The following is a 14,456-nucleotide window of genomic DNA, read 5'->3' as shown; positions in this document are numbered from 1 at the left end:
AGAAACCAGAGGAAGAAGTGTGAGAAGTGTAGTGGCTGAAAAATAATATGTCATGTGCACTGTAACCAAAGAGCTGTATCTGTAGTGTAGCTTACTTAGTGTCAGTAGCATGTGAGAATGTTGCCTCGGTAAGCTTTTTAACATGTTGCTCAAGTCACTTCTGTGTTTCTCAGTTTAATAGTTCTGCACATAAACTCTTTTTTGGCAGTATTGTCCTCTCTTCTTATTTACAGTTTTTTCTCTTGAGTTTATAAGCATTTGTGGTCGTGTCTGTGCACATTTTTGCACAAAATGAGAATGGGAAGTATGAGGGGGAAGCATGAAGCTCCTCAGTACATCTTCTGAGGAACTTTTAACTTCACTCTTTCTATAGCCTGTCATGCCTTTGGGCACCAGGGTTATTATATCTATGAGAAAAGAGCATGTAAGTAATGAGCGGTGGGAAACCATTAGTATGCCTGAAATGGTTTAATGAAAGCTTGGATCATGATACGTCAGGAGCTGTTCTTATCATTTGGACAGCTCCATCTGCATCTTTAATAATTAATTCAGTTCAGTAAGAGTTCAGTGCGCACACTCATTTAGAAGCCTTCAGAGAGCACCTCTCTCGCTGCCAGTCCCAGGGAGAAATAGGCTTCTGCATGGCTAAGAGCAAAGATCTGGAGATACAAGAGCAGTTTTAGAGCTGCATTTGCCAGGTAACAAAAGCTCTGGGGAGTTCAAAAAGGGTCAGAACATGTGCAGTTCAGCTAGGTTACTTCAGAGTGGTGTTTCTGTTCTTCTGTCTTATCGTATCCATGTCAGCACTGCAGGCAGTGTGGAATGAATTTTAAGCTGCTAAGCTCAGGGCGGACGTGATTCCATTGAGCAGGTTCATGGCTATAAAACAAACAGTGCACTTCTGTAATCTGTGGTCAGAAAAGCCTGAGCACTTTGACTGCTGTGTAGATTCATTCATGTCCAAGGAACGAGCGGCATTGGTTTAATTTAGCCAGAACTGTTGCAGTTTGCTTCCCCCAGCTTGCAGGCAGAGCCCATGTATTAGTCTACCAAGGGTTATCTAAGCAAAAATTACTAAGATGCCCCATTTCATTAACACAGAATGTGTTAAATGTCCTCACTCAGGCTGAAGTATTGCTTACCTGAGTCAGTGGATGGACAGATGTACACATAACTTAGCTCCACAAGTGAAAATGGACAGTATTTGTAAACTTATTTTTTATAAATAATACGTGTTTATCTTTCTATAGTAGACACTTGATAAATGGTTTTTATCTATTAATCACAGGGGGAATTTATAATAGTTTTTGCAAAATCTAACTTTATTTTGCTACTAATTCATTGTACCTGCAGCTAACTCCAGTTGATTAGTCTTCTGTGCAGGTTAGCACACCCACTGTTTAAAAAAGTTCATTTGAGTTGGACACACTCCCTGTCTCAAAATTACATAGGTGTAAGGGTCTAGAAAGACACATTTTCTGCTTATACCTTCTTTCATGTCCAGTTCCATCTGATTTCCAAAGTAGAAATGGCCATATGTGTGTTGCCTGTGGAATAAGCATGGTCTTCCAGTGTGCTACATTTGATTATTACCATAAAAACTCTTCATATTTTATATTTTAAAGTAGTAAGTTGTTATTTTTTAATATATATCAATTCTCTTTCACTTTGTTTTATCCAATTACACTTGTATTAAGAGATGACAAGAAACTAATAGAAGTCCTGTAGAAGATACTATATTTTTTTTCTTTTACTTTACACAAAATTCTGAAATCGGGGTATAGATCAAGCTAGTTCTCTATCCAGAATTCCATCTCTTCCAGTAGACAGTAAGTTTTAGAAACTAAATCAGAATCAAGTATAAACATAAATTAAATACTATCAATTCAAATTTTTGCTTACTGTTACCAGCTATTATTTTAAAAGATCTCGTATTATAGCTCCACCTTCTGTAGCTGTGTGTTTTGTCACTTCTTGGTATCACAGCAGAATCTTCAAATCCAAACCTAATGCCTGACCAGACTTTTAATTTCTTATTTTTAGCTTTCAAAAGAATGTTGCTCTGATTTGCAGACACGCAGCAGGAAAAAGATTTTACAGACATAATCAAGGGTATAATTTTAGGACTGTTTGAGATGTATACATTGTGCATCTGTGTGTGTGTTTGAACAATATATTTATATTTTTTATTAGCCTTAAAGAAGAGGGGCACTGTTCAGCTGCAGATTTTGGCTCATCTGGGATGGATGCAGCCCTGTTGTCAGGATGAGGTCCAGCCAGTCACTGACCATTTATGTTACATGAAGTGATGAGAATGCCACCATTGTCAAAGGCCCATTTTTTCTCATAGAAGATTGCTCTCAAAAGTCTCTCTTGCCACTCATGTGGGCCTTTGTATGACCTCAAGAGTTCTGCATGCTCGGGGTGAACATTTTCTTAAAGAAAGGTGTCCTACTCAGACCATCTGTCAAGCTTGGAAAATATCTACAAATTCATTTGCTTGGATCAGTAACAGTTCAGTCCTCACAGAAACAATTCAGGTTGAAAGGGGCTCCTGGAGATCTGTGGTCAAGCCTTCTTCTCAAAGCAGCCTCAGCTCTGGGCCAGACCACGTTGCTCAGAGCTGGAAAAGCTTTGCTTGTACAAATGAATACAAAAGTCCTAACTGTGTTTTCTTCTTCCCTCCTCCTACATATTTCTCACCAAGAAAATTAATTCAGCTATTCCTTATAAAAGCATTTATTTTCCAGCAAGTTCCCTTTCCTCACTGCTTAGTGTCTTTCATGAGAAAAAGAAAAAAAAAGGCAAGATGCCCAAAAGTCTTTAACTTATGAATTCCTCCAAAACAATCAATTTCCAGATTAAAAACAATCAGGGAGCCAAAAGCAAATCTATAGAAATGTTTGGTTACAGTAAGCAAGCAAAATAGGGTGGTTTTTTTTATAATGATATAATGCGTAACAGAGATGCCAGCATGTTTGAACAAGTGGCAAACCATGGTCTTTTGACTGCTGAAACTGAAAACTATGCAACATTTCACAGTGATGGAGAAACAAGTATCATATGCTCAGTTGTCATAGTTACTTTGTCTTCAAAGTACAGTATTTTTCTTTTTTTCTTGGAAGGACTTTTTCAGCTGCTGTGATATGGCATTATTATTTCTGTGGGCTGGTTTTGTGGGTCTGTACATGAATTACAATTAAAATGTCACTTAAGAAACTGCTTTGTGCAGTTGTTCCCTGGTGCAGCAATGTCATACCCCCAGACAGAGCTGAGTACCTACATAAAACCTGTTAAATACAGTGGAGCTTGGCTCAAGCTCTGGGGTAAGGCCATGTCTGCCCATGTCACCAAAGGAACCTCAGTGTGTGGATACAAGTTTTTATTTGTCGTGTGGCAAACCAGCACTTCAGTTGTACAAAGAATCAGAGTGTAAAACCCTCTTGTTTCATAAGGCAGTCATTTATGGGCTAAGCCATATCTATGAGTTTTTGATCCAAGAATCATGATGTCAGTACAATACAGGATACTCTAGGGTAGCTACCTAGGCAAGGATTAGCTTCCAGCTGTGCTGTAAATATTATTCTGAACTGGATTGTGCACTCCCAGATGCATAGGTTGCAGACAAAGTTGATGTACGTGTTCGGATTGACACAGGGCATGTGTCTTAGATCTTAATCTGTTTGTTTTCACAAAAAGCAAATTGAGGTTGCATTTTTCCAGGAGGCTGAAGAAGTACATGTTATGTTAGCTACCAAACTGTGCAAGAAACTTTTTCAAATAGAGAAAAATGAAATCTTGTCAAAGACATGGAGCTGAGGGTCAGGTCTGTTGCAGAGCCCTTGTCCTGTCTGGTGCAAAGGCCAGGGAAAGAAGCAGGTTGTTTTCTCATCCAATGAAGTTACACCATACAGTGAAAACCTAGATGAGAGGAAGAGATCACAATGATCTCTAAATGGTTTTTCTCATGTGGTTAGTAATTTCCTATAAGAATCATAGAAGATAATCACCAAGATCATGAATTATCGACCCTTCTATTACATTTTGCAGCAATGGAAATATGCATAACCTACACCATGTATATACATCAGCCTAAAGGTTAAGTATTTTCAGCTAGTTCTTGAAATACAAGCAGAAACAGAAAGCTTATTTTTGTTATTTATATCACAAACACCTTTTTCTATTAATCTCAACATATAATTGTTAAAATGTTGTACTTTGCATGATAAGAACAAAAGTTGCCACACACTTTTCTGGTGTTGAGAACTGCATTATAGTTTGTGCTGTCCATCCTGATTTTGGGACAGCAGCAGGAGCAATAACATGATTGCCCGTAGCAGTAGGAATTGTTTCTGTAATAAGTGTTCTTATTAACAGACTCTGATCAGAGCCTTCAAAATACTCATCTTCTCAAGATTAAGACCAGCTCTTTGTTAGGATTTCAGTGACATCTCTGACCATTAAGGCACAGCTTCAGGAATACATCTAGCATGAACTGGTATCCCCAGTGTTACCAAAAGAATGAAGATTTTGAAGCTATCTTAAACCAAAGGCTTCCCAAATTGAGAGACTGGGTATAATCATACTCCATCAGTAACCAGTTGCAGATATATATATATATATATATATATGGAAGATTCTAAGGATGGGGTTCTCTGTCTAATGTATGTGCTATAAGGGTGTCCAAGCATATTCTTCCATCTTTTTCTAGCTTTTGGTCCAGCCACTTTGTGTGCACCATTGTAGTAGTAGACAAGGATGTGTGTCTTCTTGCTGAAAGGACATGGCCCTTACTGGTTTCAAAGACACAATTTTGTCCAACTTTTCTGTCTGATATAGGACAGCACAAACTAATTACTGAAATTAGTTGGAAACCATTTTTTAGCCTGTGTTCTGCAGGCATCCTTGTATTTGGCTCGCCTGTGCTTTTCACAGACTTTGAAATCGATAGGAGAAAGGCACCCAGTAACTTTGATATCTGTGATTCTGCTTCACAATAAGAGAATGATAAAAAATTTCCCTCAGTATCTTCCCTGGTGTTACCTGTATGAATGACACAACAAGAATAAGATGCCACAGTCCTTCAAGTGCACACGCAGTCTCGCTTCGACAGAATCCAGACTACAAAGGGAAAGAGGGCAGCAGGAGGGTGCACCACCAGCATATGTCTATGGCACTGTTAAGTTTGATGCATTTGCTACATCTTTGTGTTTCTTTTTCTTCTTTTCCTCTCTTTTTCTTTTTTTCCAGTTACATTTAAGGTCTTTTCAAGACCCCAGTAGGATTGTGAGAACAAAAAGGAATAAAATAAAAAAAATAAAGGAGAAACCAGCAAAGGTGAAAAACATTTCAAAATCAGGATGGGGTGATAAAAAGACAACTAGTATAGCCCAGTGAAGCAGTGACCATTGTCCTCAGAGAGTGTTATGGGGAACAGGGCCAGGGGTGACAGGTAAAGGTGAGCAGTTGATGAGCAAAACATGCTGGAGGACAGAGCTAAACTGACAATGGCAAGTGCTGGACATTAGTTAAACACGGTGGTTCATGACGATGTGGTGCATTTTGGAAATTAGGTGAAACAAGGACTTCTAATATGTTTATCCTCTCATTCTTATTTGCAATCATAGTTTGCAGACCATCTGATAGAGTTACAAATTTTCACTACTTACTTGGAAATAAACTACAGGGTTTTTGTTTAGCCTGTAACATCATCATTATTCAACCTATTACTTGAAGTAGTTTAATTTCATTCTTATCTGTTTTGACAGCTGAATCTTATCTTCCTGGTGATCACATTGTGCAAAATGGTGAAGCACTCAAACACTTTGAAACCAGACTCTAGCAGGTTGGAAAACATTAAGTAAGTGCTTTGTGTTCAAGTATGAGAACTATGATTATTTTCTGATTGCTGAACTGATTGAAAGCTACTCTCCATTAGGAGCACATGCCATTGTCTCCCAGCAACTGCAGATGTCAATTAGAAGCAAACAGAGCCAATCCTGCTTTCGTCACATTGTTGCTGTAATGTCACAAACGCCGGTCAAAATTAGATAATTTCAGCCTGGAACTAGTGCCAAGAAACTGTTTCACGGAAATGCCACAGCACTGTAGTAATTTCATTTGCATTTAAAATGCAGTTCAAAAATGATGTTCCTGTTTGCATGGCTGATATGATTATATTAAGTTTGTTTTGTTAAATGACTTTTTGATTTAGGGATTCTGAGCAGTTTCTACTTGTAATCCTGTTCTCCCCAGAGAATTGACTCTATTATTATTGTTAACTTTAAGATTATCTGTTGTTTTCGTGCTAATTTAACAAATGTTTACTTTATCATGGTGTTCTACTGTAGTGTCCCTTTTGCAGAGTAATATAAGGTTTTGATAACTAATAAGGCTTTGGCAGCTTGCACTTTTTTAGATAGCTTTTTACTGTATTCTGTTTAGCCTTACGTTGTATTCAAGGTTTTTGTTACCAACACTGAAGGGATGGTGCCACTTTCTAACACTGAGGGTTGGATGTGAAAGGGTCTGACAGATCTGCTTTGAACGTTGGAAATGGCAAAGGGAGACTTTCAGTAAGGATAACATTGTGAACTAGATGTTCTAGATAGGTCAGTATCAGCTTCATTGCATGTTGCATGATGAGAGAGAGAGCTAATCTCTAGCATCTCTCTCTTTTCTTCCTTTTCCTCTTTCTGTCTTCTCATCCACACCAGTAATTACCGTGTTTGTGATGGCTACTATAATACGGACTTACCTGGGTAAGATAGAACCCTACATTAACAAACTTCTAGCATGATTTTTAACTTTACAAACTCGGTCATATTGTGGATTTCCCTTAATTTTAATTAACTATTTTTGAGATACCTGATTTGCTAAAGACTTTTAAACTATTACATGCCTTTATACTTTTAAATTGCTTGCCTCTGCATTTTGAATTTCCTAATTTTGACTAATTTTTATAGACAATTAAAAATGCTCTTATTAATTTCTGTTTCAATTCTGTCTAATAATTTTGTTTCTCTTTTCTGCTTATAATGCTTTCTAGCTATGAAGATAATAAGCCATTTATCAAGTAAGATCATTAGTTAGATGTGGAATTCACTGACTAAATTCCCTTTCCCTTTCATTCTGTGCTGTTTGCTACAATTCCTTTTCCTTAACCTATTCATGATGGAATCTTTTTTAGATTGTTCTGTAAAGCAATATCCATATTTTTGTCACATTTCAGCAGGGTTTCTTCATGCGGAAGTTACATCCTCTAGCTTCAGTTTAGCTGAGTTTATCGAAGCATTAATGATTTGGGCTCTAGGCTTTTAATCTGCTGTTTAACCTTTGTGCATTTGTGTTGCATTATTTGGTATTATATGGCAGCACCACTGTTTAAAATCTATGGTGTGATTAGTGGCTAAGCCAGATTTATCAATCTCTTCTCTAAAAGCAGATAAAGCAATGGAGTAGCTGAGGCTTGTGCTATACTTCTGCATTTCAAAATAGTTTTGACATCCTATGCTGTTCTTGAGAAAGACAAAGGTTATATCTATTCTTGCTGTTTTCATTGGAGTCTAAGAGTACTGAATGGAATCGTTCTTTCTTTAATAGATAAAAGGTTAAACCCAAGGAATTTTTACATGTGAAACTAGTAAAAGTCAACTGCAGGAACTGAAATGTTAATATTGGATTTGGTAAAGTACATTCTCGTAAGTAAGTTACTAAAATTAATTTTCTTTTACAGATCCTGGGTCCTGGGTGCATTTGCTCTCCTGTGTCTCCTTGGCCTAACATGGTCATTTGGTCTGCTGTTTATAAATGAGGGGACCGTGGTGATGACATATCTCTTCACAGTATTTAACGCTTTCCAAGGAATGTTTATTTTCATCTTTCATTGTGCCCTTCAAAAGAAAGTAAGTTACCAAAACCACAGATGAATGTTCCTTAACTCCTCAGAAATGCCGCACATAATTCATAAGAAATAGAGATAAAATTAACAATTTGAAGAACTGGAGCATTTTGAAGTAGTTTGAGGAGGGGACCAGAATTCCAGTGCAGTTCTTGCTGTATGTGCTAGTGGGAGTCATGCAACTGCTCTGTGACTCAGCCAGGTTTAACATGGATGCAGCATTTCCAACCTGTTCTTGAACAGTTTGAAGGTTTTGTGAAGAAAATGTAAAAGTTGAACACTGGTAGTGTGGTACATACTAGCCTGGACTTACTGCCAAAAAATCTTTTATGTTCACATGAAACAAGTCCTGCCTTCACTGCAGTGCTGCAAACAGAGGATCAGTTATGATATCAGCCCATACCAGCCTGGAAATGCTCCCCTTTTCTCAGAACAAGGCAGAGCACCTTTCCTGAGATCCCATTAAGCTGCCACATAAAGCTATGGGTGATAGGCAGGGATAGTACTATGTGTGCTCATTCATTACAAAATTAGGTGTGATGTAAAAATTAATTTTATTATGAACTTTAGAACACCTTAGAACAAAGTAGTCATTAATGTTAGACACCTGCTAACAGAAATAGTTTTCTGAAGATGAGAAAGATGTCGACATTAATGCTTTTTTCCCAAGTGTTTGCTTCCCCCAGAAATCCCAGTAGTTTTCTGCTCTTCACTGGAGCCTCCCTCATAAGTGGGATGAGCTAAATTAGTTCTGCTCCCTTTCTCTGGATGAAAGCAGAAGGGTCCAGAATGAGCTGGAAGGAGAGATAGACAAAGAGACAGAGGGAGACAGAGAGAAGGCTTGAAGGGGAGAGAGGAGCAAGCAGGAGAGAAGGAAAATGAAGGGCACAGCTCTGTGGGACCCTTTTGTGGGTTCCCTTCTCTTCCCCAGAGGGTGGAGATTGCTTCCAAGGATGTCTTGGAGGTGTTTTAATGAAGAGTGCATAAAAAATGTTGAGAGCCTTTGTTAGAAGGCAGGACAAATGAAAGTAATGAGAGTTGAGAGGAAGGGTGAACATCAAAAAATCCCACCCAAACAAACTTAACATGAAATGCAGTATGTCCTACATTTGGAAATATCCAATTTGCAGTATTTAGATTATAAATATTTTTACCAGTTTTAGGCTGGAGACCTAGCAGTTATTAACTCCCATTATAATTAGCTCACCAGAGACATAATTAACTGATATTTACAGGATGGTTTGAGACCACTGGATAAAGTGTTGTTTAAATACAAAAATCCTATGCTCATGTTCTCAACTGTACCAACTCTAACATTGCCAGCATCTCTAAATTTGGTTTAGACAATGGCATTCAGAGGTGTTTTAGGAAAAGATCTGGTAGACAGAATTTTACCTGGATGAACATGACACTCCACTCGTTTGGAGAGAACAAAAGCACACTTAGCAGATTGAGCCTAAGAGAAGAAGAAAGGGAAGAAAATGCAAACATTCCCAAAATGCAAATATTTTCTAGGTTAGGGTTTCATAAAATGTTTCCCTTTTTACTATTTGTATTGGACTTGAAAATCAGAAACAGATTCCTTTTTTTACTTCTTTTTACAGCTGTGCATTGTTTTCATATGAAGTAGAGTCAGCAAAAAGCAATATTAAAATACCAGTCAAGTGTGAAAAAACATAACCTAGAGCAATAAGATTTATACCTGAAAAAATGTTAAAGCTGCCATTTAAGATTTTTAAGTGTCACTGCCTTTGACTGGATATTGTCCTGTGCTCTGTCTGCATAGCTAATGTAGTCTTTTTATTCTGTTATTACTACTTGGTCACTAAATTGAACAGAGAAATAGAATTGTGGAAGTGAAAACTATTATGTTTCCAGTTCTGACGAGATGATAGTGCTGTTGCTTCCATCAGTTTCCAACAAGCTATAATTTAGAAATAATGACAGTGGAATGCACAGTCCTGACAGATAATGTACATTCACTGCAATACAGGCATTAGGCAAAACCAGCCCTGGAGGGTGGTATTTGGGTAAAAATACAGTTTTGATTGCTATTGTCTCTACTGTGTAGTGGCTTAGAGCATTTAATATCCATTAGTGTTCAGGAGTGTTTTTTCTTAGGTGTTATACCATCTAGTGATGATGTATATAGACCTATGTTTTCCAGGGTTAAAAATTATAATTTGAAGTTGTTTCATTTCTGTTTTCATATTTTTACATGTGTTTTGTGCTGATATAGATAGGAGTTGACTTTAAATAGGTACCATATACTTTTATAAAAAGCTGAATTATTGTGCCTTGAAGTTAAAGTAAAAATTATTCAACTTTTCTTCATCCTTGTGATTTATAGAAAAACAGCACAGTATGTATTCTGTGAGTAAAACTCCTGTAGAAAACAGCACATTACATATGTAAATCCACACTATTAATTTTTTGCATTTTTTCCTCTCCTTTTTGCATAACTTTCTGTCTTATATATTCATAGGTCAGGCAGAATTTCCAGATTAGCTGAAATCCCTCTTTTCACAGAAACTCATGAGTCTCGTTGATGTAGAAGAGACACTTAAATTCCCATGTAATCAGGGGCAAGATTTATGAGTTTAGACTTACACATCTATACAAATTTTATCCACTCTGTCCTTTCACTGGTGCAGTCTTGATGCCAAGATATGCACACACTCTTCTGTTATCCAAAACTAACAGTCAGTGAAGCAGTCATGGAATACAAGAAAATTACCTGCTCTGTGAAGTGATCCTGATTACTTTTATGGCAATTGTTATCACCCATAACAAAAGTTTCCAGTAGGTCACTGGAAACAGAAAGTGAATAAATGTAGCCCAAATACTGAAGTCATTAATTAGTTTTGCTGCTCTGTCAGAAAAAAAAAAAATTATAAACATGGGTATATTGAAATTTCTAGATTCAACAAAGATAGGAATTAGAATTTTATATTTCAGTCCTAAAAGTGAAAGGTGCTTCATTCCCAGCCTTTATGGTTCCAAAAGTGACTCTGGAACACTGGCAAGCAGCTCCACCAGCACAGCTGGGGCTGGGGCTGTGCCTGGAGTGGGGCAGTGGTGTTTGTGAGCTCTGTACAAGGCCAGGGCAGCTGTGGCCATCTGAAGCAGCAGCTGGATGAGTTACACAGAGTAAGAAAAGTCCTTTACGGGCATTGGAAATTTTGCGCTCTTTATTGGAAATCATTGCATAAGGAGTAATACTGAGCAGTGCTCAAGCCCTTCTGGCCTGCTAGGATGGGAAGACAGGCTTGCTGTGCTTTCTGCACCAAAAGCTTTTATAAAAACCACTATTTTCAGCCAGCATTCAATTCAGGTAAACTTAACTATATTAATCTACAATATGAAAATTGAATAAAAACAATTTTCTAACTAAGTCAGTAGTGATTATTCAGGGACATCTCTAAGTGTGTGTATACCATGGAAATAATTGGTTCAAAACTCCTGGGTAGCTGCTAATACTGCCACTGAGTAGAGAGAAATATGTGGGTTTGCTAACAGCCAGCAATTCAACAGACAAGAATTATCTATTTGCTTGAAAAGTGAGTAGTTTCAATGCCAGGTTCATGTGTTTTTGCCAGCAGCTATTTAAAACTATTTCTTGTGCTAAGCATTTTTTTTTTCCCTCGTAGGTACGTAAGGAATATGGGAAATGCTTCAGACATTCCTACTGCTGTGGAGGACTTCCAACTGAGAGTCCCCACAGCTCAGTGAAGGCATCAACCACCAGAACCAGTGCTCGCTATTCCTCTGGCACTCAGGTAACAAAGATTTTGACAGCAACTTTTAATTACCTTATTTATGAAAAGCCTACTGAGATGTCTTCCAATCAGAAAGACTAATTGTCTTCTCATTGTTGTCATTTAGATGGTAAATATGTACTTCTGCATTGTAGAATTATTTCTTTTTAAACAGTTATTTTGGTCTATTACAAATATGTTCTTTTTTCTTGTAATTAGGGACTGATTTATAGGAAGTTTTATGCCATCATGGTTCATTGAAATAAAGTTTAAAAAATTAGAGTTTTAATAAAAAAATAAGGAATTTTCATGATGTACTAGAAAAATGGTTTACTTTAGGCTAAAATAAACACAAATATTCTACATAATAGCACATGAGCAGGAAAAAATCTTTTTGTAATTTACTTTGTTTTGTCTCACTGCTTTGTGCTAACAGAGTCGGATAAGGAGGATGTGGAATGACACTGTAAGAAAACAATCGGAATCGTCTTTTATCTCAGGTGACATCAACAGCACTTCAACACTTAATCAAGGTCAGTCACTGGGAACATTTCAGTTTTAGAATCCATAAATTATTACAGATTTTATATCATTTAACACAGAAGAATTGAAAATAATGTTAAAAAAAAATCTGGAACAAGTGTTCTCTAAAAGCAGATTTTTAAAGTTATCCACCAGCACTTTTGAAAACCATGTTCCCTTAACTGGCCCCTGCTATAGAAGTTGAATTCTTCAATTCATGGGAATGTATTTAAATTAGTTTCATCAATAATTTAGCTTAAAAGCAAGATCATAATTTTAAATCTTTCCTAACCTTTATAGGTTAAATCTGAAATAGAAATATGAGTGCAGTAACATTTTAATGCATATTTGACTGATTTTTAGGTGCAGAAATTTTCCCAGTGAAATCTAATTGATATCATTTCTATGCAAAAGATGTCTGTAAATCATTTATCTTTTCTATTTCAAAGAGCATCATATCTGTAACATGGGATAGAATCCAGATTTTCAGGCACAGAGAAGTCAAAACTCAAAACTTCTCATCTCAGATAGACTTTGAAATCTGTAACCTCATTCTCATGTCCAGACAGAAGACAAGGGTGTTTACCAAGACAGATTGTCCCTCCCTTTCTCCCCTCCCTGCTGTGTTTTGGGGTCAGTTTGAGCCAGCAGTGGAGGGAGGACTGCTCTGTGCAAGCCAGGTTTGAACCTGTTCTTCCACCCAGTCCTTAAGTGAAGAGCAGGTAGCCCTGGCCACGCTGCAACCAGTTCCTGCTCCACTCAGAAAGTTTCAAACAGAAAATCCAAATTCAGGATTTGATAGCAGGAACCTGTATTTGCATTCATTTTGGAAGTAAAATTGTGGTATTTGCAAAGCAAAAGGTATCAGAAAGCATGATTCTACTTTTGATGTTTGGTACATAGTGGGTAAGACCTGTGTGTCTCACTGCTCCTCCCACCCCTCTTGCCCCTGCATGTTCTTCTGGCAAAAATCAAAATTAAGTAACTTCTCGTAGGTAGAAAATGTATATTTTTCATGTCTCCTTAAGTGTCATACTAAAATTCCAAAAATACAAGCACATAAAATTTGGTAATGACTCTAGTTTGCTGTCTCTTACTGAGGTTTGCCCTAACTGTGCTGCACTATTAGTTAATCCAGTGTTGAACAGAGGTCTAGCAGCTTCTCCCTGTTTCAAGTTCCAGACTCAAGTCACTGGAGATGTTCTGCCATGATTAGAAAAATTGTTATCAACTCTGTTCAGTTATAATTTTGTCACTATCTCAGTGATACATACGTATTATGGTAGTTTAATAATTAATGGCAAGTGACATTTTTCCTTTAAAATAAAAATCAAGCTTTTAATTAAGCTTTTTTTTTTCTTGTGACAAAGAAATTTGGATTTAAAAAAATCATAACTATAAATTACAGGTAATTAGTCTAAGATTAAATATAGCATGCAAAATTTAAGAAAACCAAGCAAAATACATTTCATTTATTACTTCTGGTAAGAAGTACTTTACAATGGGAAAAACTATGATAATTTTTTTAGTTGATCACTAATACGAACTTTCAAATAAGATTAGCGTTCTCAGACCATAATTCTTTGTGTGTTAAAAATTTCTGCTCATTTCAGCTGCTAAGTAGTTCTGGGAGTACAAAAGCATTAATATTTGGAATATATATAAATTACTTGACAAATAAAAATATTTATACTATGAAAATAGAGCTGTTTCTCTAATTGTCTTTGGGTCTGTAATACACTGATCCTGATGAACTGCTTTGCAAAGTAATAAAAAAGAAACTTGAATTTAATCTTAGTGAAATGTTTAAATTAATTTTTAAATCACAGCATTTTTCTTGTAGTAGCTAGAAATCAGAGAGCAATTGACTTTTTAATAATTTCTCAAAATATGCTGGTTTTTATCTGATTTTTCTGAGTGTTTAAATGGTGTTGCATTAACATGTAAATTTGAATTTACAAGAGTTTAAAAGAGTCTGTTCATGTAGTATTTTTATTTGTCTTACATTATTTGTAAACTGATAGTTTAAAGAAATTTGTCATTCAAGGAATTCTTTTTTAAAACCTGGCAGATACGTTTGCAGCATGACTGTCCCAGGAGAAAATGTGAATGCTCTGATTTCTTAGAGCAAATATTTTGCTTTCCCCTCAGCATGCATACTTTTGCATATACTAAGATATGCTTCTTGCAATTTGTCATCCACTGTCTGTTTGAAAACAGCAATTCCCTTCCACTATCTGTGTGTATTTAATAAAGTGAGTAACAGCTCTGATCCT

The 14,456-nt window shown here is 36.6% G+C and overlaps 1 protein-coding gene across 19 annotated transcripts in view; it reads left to right on the top strand.

Annotated features, from left to right (window-relative positions):
• Positions 1 to 14,456, top strand: part of ADGRL2 (adhesion G protein-coupled receptor L2) — a 204,587-nt gene that overhangs the window by 184,170 nt on the left and 5,961 nt on the right. For 10 of the 19 annotated variants that reach the window (XM_077182315.1, XM_077182316.1, XM_077182317.1 and 7 more), the window contains 6 exons: positions 5,769 to 5,860; positions 6,717 to 6,761; positions 7,049 to 7,075; positions 7,736 to 7,904; positions 11,551 to 11,679; positions 12,095 to 12,191. In XM_077182315.1, the coding sequence (XP_077038430.1) occupies positions 5,769 to 5,860; positions 6,717 to 6,761; positions 7,049 to 7,075; positions 7,736 to 7,904; positions 11,551 to 11,679; positions 12,095 to 12,191 (559 nt within the window). The remainder of the gene's footprint in view (positions 1 to 5,768; positions 5,861 to 6,716; positions 6,762 to 7,048; positions 7,076 to 7,735; positions 7,905 to 11,550; positions 11,680 to 12,094; positions 12,192 to 14,456) is intronic. The other 9 variants (XM_077182328.1, XM_077182327.1, XM_077182320.1 and 6 more) reach the window with 2 other exon arrangements.

Source organism: Agelaius phoeniceus, chromosome 8 (genome assembly GCF_051311805.1).
Source record: "Agelaius phoeniceus isolate bAgePho1 chromosome 8, bAgePho1.hap1, whole genome shotgun sequence".
NCBI lineage: Eukaryota > Metazoa > Chordata > Aves > Passeriformes > Icteridae > Agelaius > Agelaius phoeniceus.
This window is presented reverse-complemented; position numbering and strand designations above follow the sequence as displayed.